Below are 19,515 nucleotides of genomic sequence, written 5' to 3' on the forward strand. Positions count from 1 at the left end.
AACTTCTAAATGTATGTTTACAGTGTTGGATCCAAGGGTGGGGGTGGGGACACAGTCAACCCACTCCCCTCCCCCTTCCCTAAGTTTTACAAAATTATTTTTAAAAAAATGGAGAAAAAAAGTATATTATTTTCAAACTTAAGTTTGAGAGATGTATCATAATCATAAATATTCTTTCCTGAGCCCCAACCATGATGGGGCTGAGGTGGTCTAGCCTCTCCTTCTGTGAAAGTCCAAGCACTGATAAGTAAGCAACATAAGGGGTCTATGACCGATGGTAAAACATTTTAGTACTTGGATACTTTCTTCGGATTGTGAAAGGTGACATTACTTGTAACTAGATACAAAGGTGAATGAGTTTTAAAGGATTGTTAGGTGAAATATACATTAGAGGTGGTTTTATTTAAGAGAAGGATTTGTTAAGAGAGCAAAACCTGTTGAATCAAATTACCACTGAAAATGTAAAAAGGTTAACAATATTATTGTACTATGAGAATGATAGACTATATTGCGTTATCGAAGACTACGGTGTTAAAACTTGCAAATCAATTCACACTTTAGGAAATGAAATACTGTATCCACATATATAGTCATGATGTGATGTCATTATGACCATATTTAGGCATTTCACATGTTTTTGTCAAATAAAATTTGATCTGCACACTGCTTTAGTCTGTCTCTTGTGGCAGATCCAAGGAGGAGAAATACGGGTGCTTCCCCCATGACAAAAAACACGATCTCTCACCAAGTGTAACTTATTTAGGTATGAGATTAAAAAGGCTAAAACTCCAAACCTTCTAAGGTGCATTACCTTTGGACCCCACAATAAGTAAAGGAAACCTCAACTTGGCCCAACTTGGACTCTAAATCTTGGACTATGGGTTTATGCTTGCCACCAGGATCTATCATCTGACCTCATTGTGGCTATATGACATCATTGTGGTTATACTGTATAACAATGTGTCATCATTCATCAATCCTAAATCACCATCATCAATCATTATCAACATAATCACTATCAATTATTGTCATTTACCAGCATCATTATCTTTTCTGTCATCAGTAATTATCATCATCACAAAATCTAAACATTTTTATAACACTATATTCATCTACTGTATTAAGAGACACACAACACTTGTTGCACCAAAACTTGTACTAAATCACGGGAAGTGTACAACCACACAGCATTGCAGTCTAGAAGGCACTCTGGTATGTCAGCTCATCATTTTCACCAACAACAACACCAAATCATCGTTAGCACATCATTATCATTACTATATCTCTACCATCATATTCATTATCACAATTGTCAGAATTAGTACCCTTATTATCCATCACAAATTTTCACCACTGTTTATTATCATTACAAACATCTTCATCATACTTACTATATCATCTTCATATTTACCAACAGATTAACATTTGTAACCCGCTCTGGCAAAACCCTCTGTTTATAATTTCTAAGCAAGCACCCAAAACATGCAAGAATCAGAATTTTAAACATTTTCATGTTTTTGCATTTTATAAAAAAATGATATATTAAAGGACAATTCTCTGCAAAATATCAATCACTAGATGTAACTGAAAATTATTTTTTAAAATAAAAATCTTAATAATAAACTATTCATTTTGTAATCTTTGGAATCTGTTTTCTCAAAATCTATATGGCTAATATCCAATGAATTCAATATTCATAACTTCACCAATACTCAACCAATTTCCATCAAATAAACACTGTAAAGAATTCATGCAGAATCTAAAACTCAATATTTTCTACGAATGCCTGGTTTGGCCAGAGTCGGTCACATATATTTATAACTTAAAAATGAAGTCAAATATGTCCATGATAAAATCAGACAAACATTTTTTTTCAGTACCACTACCAAGACAGTTATGTAACTCCTGTACATTTGATTAGTTACAATATGCACAGGGAAGGAAAAATATTCATAAACTAAGCACTGAGACAATCTACTCATTCATATTCTTTTGTATATATTGATAATAACAGATAGCTCGCTCATCATAGAATAATAATAAAATTAAAAACAAATGATTGGTTGCAGAGTATGTGGGCGGATGTACTTAAATAAATTCAAGAATAATCCTCTTGAATATAATAGTCAATGTCATGTTATAGGGAAAAAACGAAATGCATCCATTTCAATTCTTGATGGAATATTCCACTACAAAATGGAGTTTTTGTGTAAATCCTCAAAATATTTGATATAAATCCTATAAAATATTACCATTATTTTTACACAGAGAATCCTTTTACCTATAATAGCAGCTTGGTGGAGAAGTTGCTTGCCATCCAATCCTAGTGCCCTGGGATCAATTTCTGTCTAGACAACTGCTTCCAAATATTCCACTAAAAAATGGGTTTTTGTGTAAATTCTCAAAATATTTGATATAAATCCTATAAAATCCTAGGGCCCTGGGATCAATTTCTGTCTTTACAACTGCTTTCAAATATTCCACTACAAAATGGGGTTTTTGTGTAAATTCTCAAAATATCTGTTATTAATTCTATAAAATATCACCATTACTTTTACGCAGAGCATTCTTTTACCTATAATAGCAGCTTGGTGGAGAAGTTGCTTGCCATCCAATCCTAGGGCCTTGGGATCAATTTCTGTCTTTACAACTGCAAGTTCAAAGTCTTTGGTAATAAGATTTGTTTTTTTCTACAAAATCAACTCCACACCCAAAACCTAATAATGTCTTATATATTTTTCCTGAGACTTCGACTTTTAAAGTTGAATGAATAAATACAATAAAAAATGTTCCTTCACTGAACTTTTTTCCTTTGTTTATTATCTTTTTCTCCCAATTTATATTTTATTCAATGACGTAACACTTAGGCCCTATAAAAAAGTTATTAGTTTATCACCTCATTTAGGCTGGAAAAGTGATGAGGGAGGCTTTTTATTTTTCTTTTGCCAAATTTTACACTTATGTTGTCTGCTGGTGCATTGATATTTAAAGTAAATCATAACTAAGATAATACAAAAAATATTTACTAAAACAAAGAAAAAAATTTTAAAAAATTCAAATTCTCCCCCTCCCCCCAACCCAACAATTTTTTTTTTGTTGAAAAAATATATGTTTTTTTTAATACCATAGAAAACATGCGCATAAGTGTGATAAACTAATATTTTTTTTTATTGGGCTTTAATATCTTTAAGAAATGAGCCGTTAATCTTTAGGTAGAAAACAGAAAAGCCTAAGCATGTCAAATTTTATACTACATAATAAATATTAGAAAATATAGGTTACATATGAGCATACCTTCTTCATTATTTCCTTTGAAAGGCCCTAAAGCATTCGCGATGACATAAAACTATCTCTGTTGAGACCATGTCTACTTTCTCAAAACATTTCTAATAATTACATCCTGATCTCAACAATTTCATTAACACTGTGAAATTTTCAAAAAGGATATCATGTACACGGTACGTGATGAAGCCCCAATTAGCTTTATTTTTCTGGATTAGCATTTTGTCTGAATTTATTTACACTGTAAACACCAACAGGATATAGGCAAGTAAAATCTGTATGCTAATTATGTGTTTTGCCTTAGTGCCTCAGCACAATACTCTTGATAGAGCAAGTCTGTGTAGACAAATTAGCTGCTATGTAAATACCATCTGTAAAGCCGCTAATTGTCAAAAACCCCACTTTCTAGGATTTCCAAATGCAATGACAACCAGTTCCTGAGCCTAATGCATGCACATGGATAGGGAAAACATTTTGAAAGGATTACCCTAAATGATCAAATAAGCACTGCGGCGCTTGTGACAGTTTCGGAGGCTTCAATGCGGCGGTTATTTGAGAAAGGCAGTTATTTGGGACCATCGTTAATCAAAAATGATTATTGATGTTCTCTTTGTCACCCTATCACACCTTGTAAAAATAGTACCTTGTGTTTTATATATGCCTGCTAACATGTTACAATAATATTAAGCCTAAACAACTGATTTCTCATGGACTAGGCCTACATAATGTCTCAATGATACAAAATATCAAGGCAAGTAGAATGTATCTTTAAGAGATACTGTGGCGTACAACCAAGACCGCGCTTATTCAAGAGGGGCACCTATTTATTAATTTACAGAAACGCTCCTAGGCGCGATAAGTAAATAAACCCAAATACCTTTGTAGATAGCTGAAGCTGCTGCTAATGTGTCTCGATGGAGTATAAGTTTCCTAGACCAAGATGCATTGCTTTCTGCCATGCCTTTCAAGTCCGACATGACCTCAAACATTGATGGGTAATTCACTTTGATTTCATCAACATCCTGTTAAAGAAACTCATAAAAATCAAAAACTTGAACTTGAATAAATGATGTGTAGCTTCTAGACATGATGGATTAATTGATTGATATTCTTCTACTGTGATGAAGGCTGTAACAGGAACGTAGCACAGTTACACCTTATTCCCATGAGAAAACCTATTGTACAGAACGCATTGTAGGAAAGTTTTCCAAGTGCCCCTTATAAATTATAACAGGGGACGCTGTATTGCATCTGTGTGAATGAAACGGATCTGTGTAAGATTTGCACAAGTTCATTTTAGGGTCTTTTTGTCAGGAAAACAAACATTGCAGGAGCTTTTAACATTCCCAAGAAAATCATTTAGCATGGATCTGCGATGGTACGCAATCAGACAAAAACCACCCTGGACAACAAAAACCACCCAAAATTGACTATTACCACTGTTAAAGTGGGCTGGGCAGTGGGGTGGACAACGTTGGGTGGGTTTGTTTTTACTGTATCTAGCTTTACAATAGGATAGTTTAATTACATAGTGAGTTCCTATTATATGCCGTTAATTCATTCAACTCTTTTTGCAACATGCATCTAGGTTTGTAAAGCTCGATAAAAACAAGCCCACCCAACATTGTCCACCCCACTTCAACAATGGTATATTCCATTTTAAGTGATTTTTGTCTGCGTGGTTAATGTCCAGGGTGGCTTTTGTCCTACACTCATCTGTGATAATTCTTTAAGGTGCATCTTAAATTTTACTGCGGCATTGTACATTTTGAATGTCTGCATATCTGCAAATTTTAGCCAGGTTTGAATTTACTTGTGTGAAGAAGAGATTTTGGTAAGAACATCTCATGTCTCATGTGGATCAGGTATAAAGGTCTACATAATTTTGGAATATCAAAAGAATAAACTTCAAACTTACAATATTTTTTTTGTTAATATAAAAATAAAATATAATAATTACAGGTAATACTTAAAATGTAATTAATAATATATGAAAATTATTAATGAAACATAATAAACAAAAGTATGTTGAGCCGTAATGTGGCAAAGATAAGCCAAACCAGTAACTCCATTTTTATGTATTAATACAGGATTAACCAGTAAAATTAGAGTTATAAAACTGTGAAAGAATCATTTAAATCTGACATTTCGTTGTGAAGTTACATGGGGTTAAACATACAGCGGTTTAAATAACAGTATTTCAGAAATTATAGACTTAAAATTTACAATTTTGAGTTATTCTCAAGCAGAGACCATCGCCAAAATGTTAAAAGATTTTGTTTTAACATCGAAAATGATGACAATAACAAACAAGCATGATATATAGATACATAAGGTTAGTTTAGTGCAATAAAATTGATTTCCAAAATTTGACATTTTGACATGTTTCGGCCATTATCTCCAAAAACATGGTTGGCGAGGAGTGACAGGTTTGGCGTGTCTTCGCCACATATCTAGACATGAAGAATTGTAGTTTGTATGTATTTTAGTAAACTCCACAAACCACTGTGAAGTTAATTACATAAAACAGTTATGATCCAAAGAAGTTATGGCAAAAAATAGGGGAATCCTCCTTCCTTTTTTCAAAAATCTCATACATGAAACTTATTATTTTTACTAGGCCTTATATACAACCAATAGCTAAAGTATATAAAAAGCATGCAATTATGTAGTACTTTGTCCAATGTTATTGATATATGCAGTGGCCATTTTGCTTTATAAGAGCACTCAGTAACTGCACGCACCTTAAATTATTGCCCATTAATTTTGATTAAAAAATTTTATTTTCAATATTCATGCCCATTACATTACTTGTGAAGAAAATGCTTAGAATAATATGCTCTTAAAAATATAGGCATATGCTTCGACCAAAATTTCCAGAAATTTGCTAATGCCACTTTTCCGTATTCTGATAATACAATTCAAATGTTTTTTTATTTTTTGAAAGGTTATTTCACTTCCGAGATGTTCATTCTAGATATCTAAATATTGGGATAATCTAGTTTACTGTATATCTTACTAAACAACATCATTAGGTATCAGGAGTTAAAAGTATAAGAAATATATGAGTAATTTATTAGGTTGAATCCATGATCATGTGCTTTCAAGGAGACTACTTTAAACATTGAACCACATAAACACTTCAAAATAAACAGAATATTACAAGAATTCTAAAAATTCTTGTACTCCTTAACGCTACTGAAATGAAATGACATGAAATAATTTGGCCATTACTGCCACTAACTTCTTAATTCTGGATTAACAACACCTCCATAAAAAAATGTTAAATCACAGTTTTTTTCATATATTATTGTAAAATTCCATTGATGTATTATTCAATTTCTCTTAAAATACTGTGAAAAAGAATAAATTCCATTAATTATCCTTAAAAAAAGCCATAGTTTTACAAGATTGTAACAGAGAACAATAAAATTAAAGCAGTATATTTTGTTACAACTGTCCTTGATTTGTGACAGAGAGTTTGCTCTTAAGACATCGGTAAGAATAACACAAAGACATTCTACAGACACGTTGTTACACAAGGGATATTACTGCAAACATATGACACAAGTTGTGGAAGCCTTTATATTGCTGTAAATAGCCTCATTTATGTCATCTCAGAGCGAAAGTATCTTACTTTGATTCACCTGAAGTATACAAGAGCAAAAATAATGTGAAGATTACTATTTTTCCTAAACACACCACATACTAAATATATATAATATTTATCACTCATTTATCACACATTCTTAAAATGAACTTCAGTCATAGTTTGAGGTCCTAGTCCCAGTTATAGCTTCAGCTTATATTCACATTTCATAAACAACATGAGGATATTCAGAGTAAATCAGGAACTGTCACAAACTTCTACATAAACACGTAAATGTCACCATTTGAAAGATTTTTCGTTTCATTATAAAAACACTAACGACACAACAGACTTGCATACTCTTCTTTATTTTTCCGGCAGTGTACCACGAATTACAAGGATTTTTTTTATTGCTAAAAAATATTTCAAGTCAGTGATTCTGATGCCAACTAGAAAAAAATCAGCCGGCATACTTATTTAAATTAAGGTGCAACTGATTTAGTTGTAATGCCGCTCAAAATACAACAGGATCACAAGTTTCTAAATAATATTTTACACACACATACACACACATATATATCTGTCTCTTATACACATCTAGACCATTTAAACAGGCTTCTAGCAAAATTTAACAGCCAGGGCGTGCAAGTCTCATAGAACACCAAATCCACCAACAGGGCTTCTACTTTACCTACCACAGAGTGTGAAAGAATCCCATACCTCCAAATCCATCAACAGGTTTCCAGCTGACTTTACAAAACACAGAGTGTGAATGATCATCACAGACCTCCAATTATCAACAGAGTTACTTTACCACCCAAAAAGTGTGGAAGAATCACAGAAATCCAAATCTATCAACAGGGTTCCAGCAGACCAACCACAGAGTATGAAAGAATTGCAGTCCTCTAAATCCATCAACTGGGTTCTAGCCAACTTTACAAAGCACAGCACGTGGAAGAATCACAGACTTCCAAATATATTGACATGGTTCCAGCAGACTTTACAAACCACATTATGTGGAGACCTCCAAATAATATCAACAGGGTTTCAGCAGACTTATTACCAGACCAGGGAATGTGACAAAATTACAAATCTCCAAAAAGTAATTCAAGGATAAAATTATATCATCTATACTGGAATAAAAACATATTTGCTTCCTTAGATCTCCTATATATTCTTTGAACAGAACATTAATTTAGCTAACCAATTTAAAGATTTTCTAAATAAATCTGCAAAATTAAATTTTATAAGTATTTCTTCGGAAATTATTAACTAATAATTATTCCTTTTAAAAAAGCTTTTTAAAATTCTCACTGAAATACTTTCATAATTGATGACAGTATACGTCTTCAAAAAGAGAACAAACGGTACAATTTGGTGTATTTACTATTGCATGTTCTCTCTTATTTTAATGCTTTTGGTTTTTATCACAGATCAAGGGCTGCTCATGTATTATAAGTCATTCTAAGATACAAACCTACTTTATAATGGCGTTAAAAAATGTCAAGTTTAAAATTTCATGAATGATGCCATTTGAAGCAATTTATCATTCTGATGAAGTTGTGGATTAAATGTCTGGTAGTTGAGTATATGCCAAGAAGATGATAGTGTGAAATTGTGTCTCCCATCTTATTGTGTTTATATTATTAACTATATCTTAAATACTGTATCTGAACAGACCCAATTTTAGGGGCAACAATGCAGATTTTTAGTGGAGGTGCTTACCTTCTAACCCCAGGTCCTGGGTTCAAATCCTGATTTTTTTTGTCTTATGAATAATAAAAAATGGCAACATTACAAAGCAATATAAAAAAACTTTCTATTATTTTATTTTAAGCTTTATTCATTTAAATATGGGTTATTCAACAGGAGTACCTTTTACAAATTCTTCGTAAAAACTTGTCAAAATCCATGCTATTAGAAATCCATAAAAAAAAATAATGGTTGAAATGTCATGCAAGTCACACAATTATTGGATTATGACATAAAATCTGATAACTCATTAGGTACTGTTACAAACTAGGTGAAAATGAGAGAAATGTACATATATATATACACATGAGAGGTGAACTTAAAGATGTCATCCATAGAGTTTGAATCCTCAGGGTGCTTTGGAAAATATAACAACTAATTAATAAGCTAACTGGCCAAAGGATGGTCATGTTCCTAAAAATATATCTGCCTTTTAGTAGATGATCATTGCTTCAGAGTTCATAATTGTAAATACCAATTTCCTGAAAAATGGACAGGAAAAAACAGTGGAGAATGCAGAAAGTTGAAAGAGTGGGCTCAGGGAGGGATTATTACAGATGGCGGGTACAGACTACATCAGTCCTCCTACCACGGTTGGGGCTACGGTACACACTTTTATGTCTACGGCACATTCTACTATTTAAAACTTTTTTCCTCCCACTAATATTTAATTTTCAAAAATTCATGATGGGGATGGGATTTGGCTGGACCCTCTTGAATCCACCTCTGATAAGAAAGTTGGGCAGAATGTTAGACATATTTAATTGCACAGTATTCCTCACTACATTGCCACATGACCAATCCACCAGGACATTCACCTGATGAAATTCTGGATGAAACATTGCCTGTTTCATACATTATTTTCACAGGCAATAATCTGACGTATGTGTCGTTGTTGCCCAGGGTATCGCTTTTATTACCATTAATACTTGTAAATTGTTATTGCCCAACAAACGGAAGTTGCATAAATTAATTTGAATTAAGCCTTTGACATTAAGGAATCATGTTTCTTAAAGTTTCTATTATTTTATTAAGGCCACAAGTCCAATATATATGCACTAATAAACTGGCTGGCCATGCACTGAAACCAACCTGCCTAGATCTGTTTGATTTTCTACAGTATACAAACAGCAATTGTTGATTCTTTGGTTTGTAAAAATTTTAATTTTGCCTGTTACTGTTTAGGTGTAATTCACAGTTGGACTTTGAATCTGCTCTTTGTAAGTTTTATTTTCTGTTCTTTATAATATTTTATTGTCAATATTGATGATATGAATCATGAATTGGCTTTAAAAAAGAGCTTAAAAGGAATGACTTCTTGTTAAATTTTTTTATCAAAAGATTTGGTTTCTTTTTTGGTCAAATATATAAAAGAAAGATGAAAAGCATTCCTAAATATTAGCAATATTTTGTGTAGGTTTAATGAAAGGTATTAGTTTGTGTCTCTAGTTTTGGAAGGTCACACTTTGACACAAACACTATTAGTAACTGTAATCTGCCCGACGGCAAAGTTGTATCTTTAAAAAATTGGTGTTTTCAATTTTCATAATTTTTATTTTTTAAATCTGATTTAGGGCGAAGTTTTAATTATAGAGTACCACAGTCGTGTCATCAGAACACCAGGTGGCACCCTCTGGACGTTGGTTACCGTCAAAGATCTTATAAACACAAGATGGCGTTTTCCGCGATTTACATGTAACAAATAGAAGTGTCGATTTGGCACAGAAAAGTAATCACTTTTGGAGAGGGGGGTCCTAGACGTTGCCATGGATCTGAGATAGGGTATTACGCCAAAGTTTGTTACCAAGTACGCTAATTATTCCTTAATTGTTCTAAAGAAAGGGTGCATTGTACATCGAACACTAATTGTTACGCGTAAACATAAAGTCACGCGTTATACGCTATGGTCAAAGCAGTCAAAGTTCAAAAGTTTTCATTTTTGCAAGAGGGCGCCGTACACTTTGTTATTACAGAATTTGCACGCGGAAATCGCCGAGAACGCTATCTTGTGTTTATGAGATCTTTGGTTACCATTCATTACGCCTGAATGACTTCATAATAATCTTAATGGTTTAGAATAGGCTTTCTGGAATAGGTATTTTAAAACCTAATAATTTACCATCAAAATGTACTAAAAACACACAAGGCTCGCATTATATTAGTTATTAAACACACATTTAATCATCAACAAGCATTTACAAAAAAAAATTAAGATACAACTTCTTAACAATTACGTTAGAAATTGGGATCAATGGTTTCTCAGCGGAGAAAATGGCGTCGGTTCAATGCATTTTGTGTCGCTGATAGTAACGGAGTAGTATCACGTGGTATCGTGACGTAACACTGCAGTACTCTATATTAGCTATAATGATTATCACTTTTTTAATACTCAAGAAATGTAATATCATTTTTTTTTTTATATTTGGGGAAAAAAAAGTAATTATGCAGTTTAAATGACCATTAATGGGCATGTTTGTGGCAGCAGTTGGCGTATCAGCTGTGGCTTGTAATCTCAACCTTGAGGTTGGGGTTCTAAGCCTTCACTGAGCAAGTCTCTTGTGTCCTTAGGCAAGGCACTTTATCCACGTTTGTGTCTCTCTACCCGGGAGTATATAGTAAATGGGTACTGGAACATGCTAGGAAGGTAAAACAGACGGCTGTGTGAAAGGAGTGGCACCCCACAACCCCACAACCTTGCAGTCTGGCCCAAAACGCCATAAAAAAAAAAGAGAAACGGGCACACCAACCTGTGAGCCCACAGATTCAGGTTGCTCATGAGCATGTGCTGCTCACAAACATAAAAATCATATCTGTGTAATTTTGTTGCAGAATCTTCATTAATTTCTTCAGATAGTTTGTAAACAGTTTGAAGCATAGTAAAAGGTCACCCATAAACAACTTGTCAATATAATTCATGATATTTATAATCAAAATTCATAAATACTCCGCATTGTGTTCTGGTTAAGATAAATAGAATGATAGCAATCCTAATTATAGTTGGACTTTACATAGAAAGTCCCAATTGACTGGACAAGGCAATGTCAGGGCAGACAAAAATTTTGGAATAAGGGACTTCCATTTTTTTATGCTAACCAAAAAATAAATAAACTATAATAAAGGTATGGCTAGGCCTTCTTAGAAAATTGTGAGCCACAGAGGGCCAGAAATGAGACCCCTGCCTTCTGGGGTCTTTAATGGGTTTAGTTTCTCGTAATAATAAATACTAAGTTTATTTCAATAATAATAATAATATAATAATAGACTTATACAGCGCAACATGCCGGAGCTTTAATGAACTTAACATTGGAAATTTTTTATAATAATATTTATCAATAAGGATATTAAAACAAATTACATCCAAAGATTCTAGAAGTACAATCTATATTCAGGTATTGCCAAGATATAAATATCCAACGCAAGGGCCAGATATTTTTAAGGTTGCCAAAATCAGTGAACTTTGTACTGTAGCTATATTGGCCATACCATCTCTTCCTCTGGTGTACAGATTAATATTTCTTCAGTAGAAGGCAGTAGTAAACCATGCAAACTCATAGCCTGCTGTAGCCTAGCCCCATTAAATACAGCACATTTTATAAAAGGGGTTCTGAACCCTTGAACCCCCCTCTGGATCTGTAACTGACCATCTCTTCACCCAGGTGTATAATTGAGTAGATTGGAGGATGTGAATGATGATGAGAAATAAAATAGGTTACTGTTGAATTAGCTGCAATACAGGAGTACTCCCCCAGGAATGGATAAGATTGTTTAATGATTAATTCTATATCCAATGACATTGGTATGAAAAGCACTACAGAAGTGAAAAAAAAAAAAAAAACAATTTAGAAATGAAAGTATTGCCACAAAATAAGGAGCTAATTCCGGGAATTGTAATTGTATTTTCACCGCCATGGATGACTTATATTGTCAAGAGTACAACTGATGCAGAATCAATACTTCAGTGTTTCTTCAAAGACTACAGCGTCTTACAAGATCCATGTAAGAACTACTCAAGACAAACATCAACATCGCCTCAAAATCATTAAAAAAAAAAAAAAGTATTAAAAAAAGCTTAGACAAACCCTGGCAATAAAGTGTATCATCACAAGATATAGTTGTTCCAATACATAATCGCAAAGTAAGATTCTCTAATGGACTCCAACTAACATTTTTTTCACAGACAAGTGCAAGATAATACTGGATTATGCAACTGGAATTCACTGAACAGCAATATTATGTTAGTTGAAAATAAAGAATTAATAATAAATACAAAGAGTAATTCTTAATAATAATAATAATAACATACATTTATCGCATAAATACTTGAAATCTTCAGTAAGCTCAGCAGCTCTCAAAAAGAAAAACCTGGATATCACAAATGCTTTAATTGACCAATCAAAAAGAAGAAACTTCAAATCTATTTAAGACTATAAAAGACTACGCTGGCAAATGCAATAATAGATGCCTAGAATGCTTTTTATCTTCTTTTCTTAAAAAATGTTGTAATGTTGTATTCAGCTCTAATTCAAACTCCCTTCACATGCTACATTGGTTAATGAATAATCCATTGTAATAGGAAGAAAAGCGGCAGTTTGGCGCAGCGGTTGATGTTTGGGCTTTCAATCAAGGCACTTCAGCTACATTGCTTCAGTCCACCCAACTGTATCAATGGGTACCAGCAAACTGCTGGGGACTAACCTGTGATGGACTAGTGTCCCGTCCAGGGGGAGTATAACTCTCATTCGCTTTACACTACAGAAACTGGGGATAAGCTCCAGCCCTATGAGCCCCAGTGGCTTGGAAAGGATTTAGTTAGTAGTAATAGGAAGATGTTATATAAAACCTGTTTTCCTTTCAATGTTTTTTGACACTTATAAATGAAATAATCGACATTAAACCAGAAAAATTAACAATTTACAAAGGAGTTGATTTTGATGTTATTTTAATTGCTAAAAGAATTATTGAAGATGAATCCAGTATAAAAAAAAATTTTTTTAATTTGTTACATAAACGACCTTGCACTTGTTAAAACGTATTTTAACTGATTGAAAGATGCAGTGAACTGTAAAGATAATTTTGCATTTAGCATTATTTAAGACGATCTCATCATCAACGTTTTTAAGTTTCTGCTGGGCGTCCTTACTCTTGTGGTGACTGTTCTTTCTTCTATTCCCCACCCCCCCTTTTTTTTTCCTTAATTGTTTCATGTTTTGGGGTTGCCGAACTTTGTATAGGAACTTGTTCCTCCTTGGCTTCTCCCTCCTGTTACTGTTTTTTGAGGAAATTAGAATATTATTATTATTATAAAAAATTTAACAACTTTTTTACGATGATCCCAGGGGAGTATTCGTAGTTACGCCTGTAATCAGCACTACCAATTTCATTTCAAACCTCCTACCAGGTACTCATTTAGTGTATACTCCTGGGTGAAGACAAGCAAATGCAGATAAAGTGTCTAAGGACATAAGCAGTGTGACGAGCATCGGTCTCAAACCCCTAACCTACCATTTGAAATCCCAATGCCTTGCTCCACACGCTTTACACAGCATTTATTCACAGGGCGTGTTTACTGACAATGCTCCATAATTATGTGTACACATATGCTCTTTTTTACAGGCTTATGGAGAACAAATTAAACAAGAGAAAAATTGTCATTCAAAATTGGGTTGTACTTTAAATGTAAATCTAGTAATATAGACTAGCGATTAAAATTAATACGTATGAGAATTAAATACTTTATGTGCATTCATCTCTTTTAAAACCAACTATCACTATATGCAGAGTAAAACCTGAATGGGAAAAGCCATTCTGTTAATACACAACAGATCATTGTAATTTTACAAGCCCTTAGGCATATAAAGAGGTGTTGCAATCTAAATGTTACAGTATTAATATTAAAAATGTTTTGAATGTAGATGGGAAAAATATGGTAGCAGAATGTAAAACCAGTTCAATGTCAATGAGTATGCTTTCCCAATAAATATAGAAAAAAAAAGAGAGAGAGAACAGCTTTAAAGATGTTTTTCAGTTGATTTCATTCTTTTTCTTTCCTTTTTTTAATTTTTTTGCTTTTTTTGCTACAAATGCTATTGTGGGTAAATATTTTCTATTTCACAATATTAATTCATTAAATTAATATATATGTAAATTATTTATATCAATTGAATTATTTTCAATAATTTAATAATTCAATATTATTCAATAAATCAATTTAATTCATGATTAAAATAACAAATTTTAAAAACACACTATTTTTATTTGATAAATGTGGCATTATTAAAATAACAAACTTTTTGAAGATAATCTATTGTTATTTAAAAGATTTGGCGTTAATAAAATAACAAATATTAAAAATACACTATTTTTATTTAATAAATTTGGCGGGTTCCTGCAGTTTGATGCGAATTGAAATATAACAAATTTATTATTGTATTTAAATTTATTTCAGTCTTTTGTTTTGTTTCACATATTCCACTTAAATCTGATTGTAAATGAAAAAACCTCTTCATAAAATTAGACAAGGGAATAGGAAAAAAACAGGTGCAGAAATGCCATGGGTTCAAACAGTGACATATAGATTACAAAATATAGATAAAAACGGAAATATAAAAAAAGCACATATTAAAATACCAGAAACAATAAAATATATAAATCATAAAAATAATGGGAACAAAAAAAAATTCAAAAAGTTAATTCACAATGTAAAAGAAGTATAACAACAAATCAAAATAGAATAAAATAGAGCACTACAAAATTAACTTTTATTACTTGTTATAAATTATCAAATATGGTATCTGGTTTTATTGAGGTATAAAGAAAATAATGCATTTTAAATGATTATATAAACATCCTACTAAAGGAAGTAAAATCTTCAGTATATTCAAAATCAAGTGTTTTTTTAAACTATATTTTGGATGGTAGGAACAATGAAACAGCCAAAGATTTATGGTAAATTTAAAAAAAAGTATATTGACTACAAAAAAATATGGAGTCAATTGATTAGAAAACAATAATCAGGTTAGAATTCTGAGAATTGCTTGATATGTTACCTGGAGTTGGATAATGAAAGACCGTTTTTTCCCCCTTGCCATATTGTAATCCATTGTGTAACCACAAGATAATAATTTTGTCTGTGCTTGTTAGAACTTACATTTTGTGATAACATTATTGGAAAATGGAACATTAATAAACATTTAAAGGTCAGATAACTAATTAACATTAACGTTTATCCATCCAGCAAAAGGTTTTTGGAACTGATATCTGTAGGGATTTGTACTTTGGTTATTTGCAAACCAGTAGATCAAAAGCAACAATAGAAACATTGGGCAATGAAACAAAAATGAAGTACAAGGTGGGAGGATGTTAATCAGTTTGGCCAGATTAAAACAACGAAGAATGAACAGAAAGTAAAGTGAAAAAAAAAAAAAAAAAAAAAAAAAGAAAACACAAAAAGAGAATGTGAATAACAACTCTGCCTTAAGCCTGTTTTTTCTACTAGGTGCATTTATTCGCGCTAATCAAAAGTGTCGGTTCACTTCCTGAGCTCTTGATCGGTTGCGTATTTTTTCACTTCGCAAAAAGTAGGGACTACTGATTTCGCTGAAGGAAAAAACTCTGATAGAAATGTGAATGCACATGCCAAGAACCAACGTTTCACTTCGCATGGATAAATTCACTTAGTGGAAAACAAGCTTTAAAAACTGACTGAGAGCCAGTTCGTATGTTTGTCAATGGTTATAATTGGAATTGAGCTATATTCTTTGATGGTTTTAGGAAGTAACTGAATTTAAATTTGTTCATTTTTGCTACCTAAAAATATATTTTTTTAAATAAATGTTATTTCTTTAACAGTAGAAGCTTCAATCAAAATAAACTTTTTAAAAATTTATCATTCATCATATTTCATGAAGGATAATGATTATATTTTGAACTTACCACTGTTAGCAAGGTAAACCCTGCACGGTTCAACAGGCTGCCAAGATCACGTATGTCAGTGAATGGCGACACGTGCGGCGCAAAACCCTGAAATAAACAAATAAGCAGATTTTAGTCAGCTGTGGTTACCTTTAAAGAGAGATAATTAATTTCACATATTGAATAATGATTATTAATTATTATTTTTTATTATTTATACAGCGCCTTTCCTTTGCAGATACCAGGCGCTTCTTTTTCCTGGTCAGTTGGTCCACATGCTTAAAGTGTTGCTGCTGGTAATCATCGCAGGAGCAGGCAACCCCACCAGGTACCCATTTATACTCCGGGGTAGAGAGAAGCAATGAAGATAAAGTGCCTTGCTCAGGGACACAAACACAATGTACAATGAGGGATTGAAACCTCGACCTCTGGGTGGGAAGCCAAACTGTTCCCGCTGCCCCAAACCACATCAATGATAAATGAACACACAGAATACGAAGCATCTTTCACATGAAATCATATAATTTTGTATTTTATTTCATTCATAATATTAAAATGAGAGAGTAGAAGTATGTATTATACATTGTTATGCATCACATCGCATGAACTCCTGACAATCTCAATCATGGGCAACAACCTCATGCAATACTTATGAGTTCTTGAATGCCCTCAGACCAGGCCTTGAATAGTGCATGGTTTATAATCTGTCACACTGCAATGCTGCCCTTAAAGAAGCCTCTTTTCCACTGGGCGAATTTATTTGCGCGAATAGAAAGCGTCGCTTCATGCGCATTTGCATTCACATTTCTATTGGAGTATTTCGCTTCAGCGAAATCAGTAGTTTGAACTGTTTTTACTTTTTGCTAAACGAAAAAAATGCGCAACCAATCAGAGCTCAGGAAGCAAACAGACCCTTTCGTTTCAAGTGAATAAATTCGCCTAGTGGAAAACATGCTTTACGGTACAAGGTACCAGGATAAAACTTATGCCTACATTAAAGCTGTCGTCTGTTGGATAATATTGGTTAAGGATTATTAATTATTATTTTTTATTATTTATATCATTTATATAACACTTTTTCTTTGCAGATAAAAAGCACTTTTGACCCAGGTCATTGGGTCTACATGGCAAAGTGTTGCTGCTGTAATCAGCGCAGGATAAAGCAACCCCACCAGGTACCAATTTATAATTCTAGGTGGAGAGAAGCAATGCAGAAAAAAGTGACTTTGCTCAAGAACATTCGCGAAATGCACAGCGAGGGATTAGAACTGCGACCTCAAGGTTCAGAAACCAAACCATTGCAGCTGCTACAAACCATTTAGATACTTTTTTTGTTTTCATTCTTTTTTTCTTTTTTAGCAATGGTTTGGTAGTTAAAATGTATCAAATGCTTTCATCACAACCTAAAACAACTCCACTCCCTAAACTTCATTACTACAGAATCAAGGGATCAGTCATGCCTGATGGACTTCCCCTCATTAAAACAAAGTAATAAAATACAGTATGTACTGTATGTCTATACAACAAAGCATAAAAATTGTATATATAGTGAAGACAATACAATACTAAGCTTTTGATGTATATGAAATTTAACACTTCATCGACACAGGGTTTTTGATGGCGTCAGTGACAAGATTACAGTTTCAAAATTATCTACAATGGATGCGTTTGATATATAAACCTGTGAACATGCCACCCTAAAATAAATTGCACAATTCACACATTATTTATTTACATTGCAATATATAAATTGACATCATATACCCAGAGATAGCATCTGATTGGTAGTAAGATATTGATAAAAGTGGGGGAGGGAAATGTAACAGCCGGGTTAGCTATTATATACTCTGTTCTTAACCCCTTCTTTCTACAATATTAATGATTATGAAGTCATTATTTCATTATATAATTCAAGTCAATTCTTTAATTATCTTTTATAATGCGGAGAACGTCCTCTCTTCTCTAAGGAGTATCTAGTTAGGCAGCTAAGTCAGAATTAATAGGTTTTAATAAAAATCATTCACCTTTGACCCGTCACCATTTATATTCCTGAGTGATTCGAAGAAACAAATGTAGAAAAAGTGCTTTGCTCAAGAATAAAAGCAACTTGACCAGCATTCACTCACTTACGACCAGAAAGACTGGAAAGGCATTCCACTACGCCACAAGCTTAAACGCCCATTTGACTCAATTATTGGGGGAGGGGGGTGCATTTACAATGAGGAGTGTCCATATTCATGACAATGGGCATCAACAAGGTCACCTTGAATCAGACACAAAACACTGGGGCAATGTTGATTGGTTATAATGGAATGAGTGACTACAAAAATTTATAAATAATGTTATATCTTAGTGTTCTCTCCAGTACGGAAATTGGCATAAGTTGACATACTGAATGAAATGTTCTATTCATTTTGATCAGTTTGTTTTCTACTTCTTTCTCTATTGGATGACACATATCCGCTTTTTGGATATGGAATGTGCAAATTGAAAAAATACTATAAATTGTAAAGCACAACTTTGTCAATTATCTGAGTTGTGTTGATGTACTCAAGTCTTCTTTAAAGGAATTCTTGTCTGTTATTGAAGTCTGCGGTCGCAATCAAGCTATCACTTGTGTAGTGAATTATGTGAATCAATGAATCAATTTCTAAACACTAATATAATCCCAGAACTGGAAGAGCTATTTAAAATCAACAGAATTACGTTTCTACTACATACCGTAGTAGCGGATGTACATGCAATGGCCATACAAGGAACAGCCGTACATGCAACAACCGTGGATGCAATGGCCGTATAGTAAAAGCCATACAAGGAACGGACATAAAATCACCGCTTAAGAAATGGTCATATGGCAATATGAGTGTATTTAAGGATCCATATCTCATAGCTGTGTCTTATACCATTGTGACAATAACCTTTCATCGTATCGTATCATATCATATGAGAAAAGGCTAAAGATGCAACATTAACCTACGTAT

At 33.0% G+C, this 19,515-nt stretch overlaps 1 protein-coding gene across 2 annotated transcripts in view; it reads right to left on the reverse strand.

Moving 5' to 3' along the window:
* The window catches only part of LOC117111944 (arginine-hydroxylase NDUFAF5, mitochondrial-like), a 112,494-nt gene that overhangs the window by 12,032 nt on the left and 80,947 nt on the right, over positions 1-19,515 (reverse strand). For both annotated transcript variants that reach the window (XM_033254994.1, XM_033254995.1), the window contains 2 exons: positions 16,556-16,642; positions 4,160-4,304 (listed from right to left, as the gene is read on the reverse strand). In XM_033254994.1, the coding sequence (XP_033110885.1) occupies positions 4,160-4,304; positions 16,556-16,642 (232 nt within the window). The remainder of the gene's footprint in view (positions 1-4,159; positions 4,305-16,555; positions 16,643-19,515) is intronic.

The sequence above is a fragment of the Anneissia japonica genome, unplaced genomic scaffold (assembly GCF_011630105.1).
Source record: "Anneissia japonica isolate Jap-2015-1 unplaced genomic scaffold, ASM1163010v1 scaffold1594_len1068242_cov183, whole genome shotgun sequence".
In the NCBI taxonomy this organism is placed as follows: Eukaryota; Metazoa; Echinodermata; class Crinoidea; order Comatulida; family Comatulidae; genus Anneissia; species Anneissia japonica.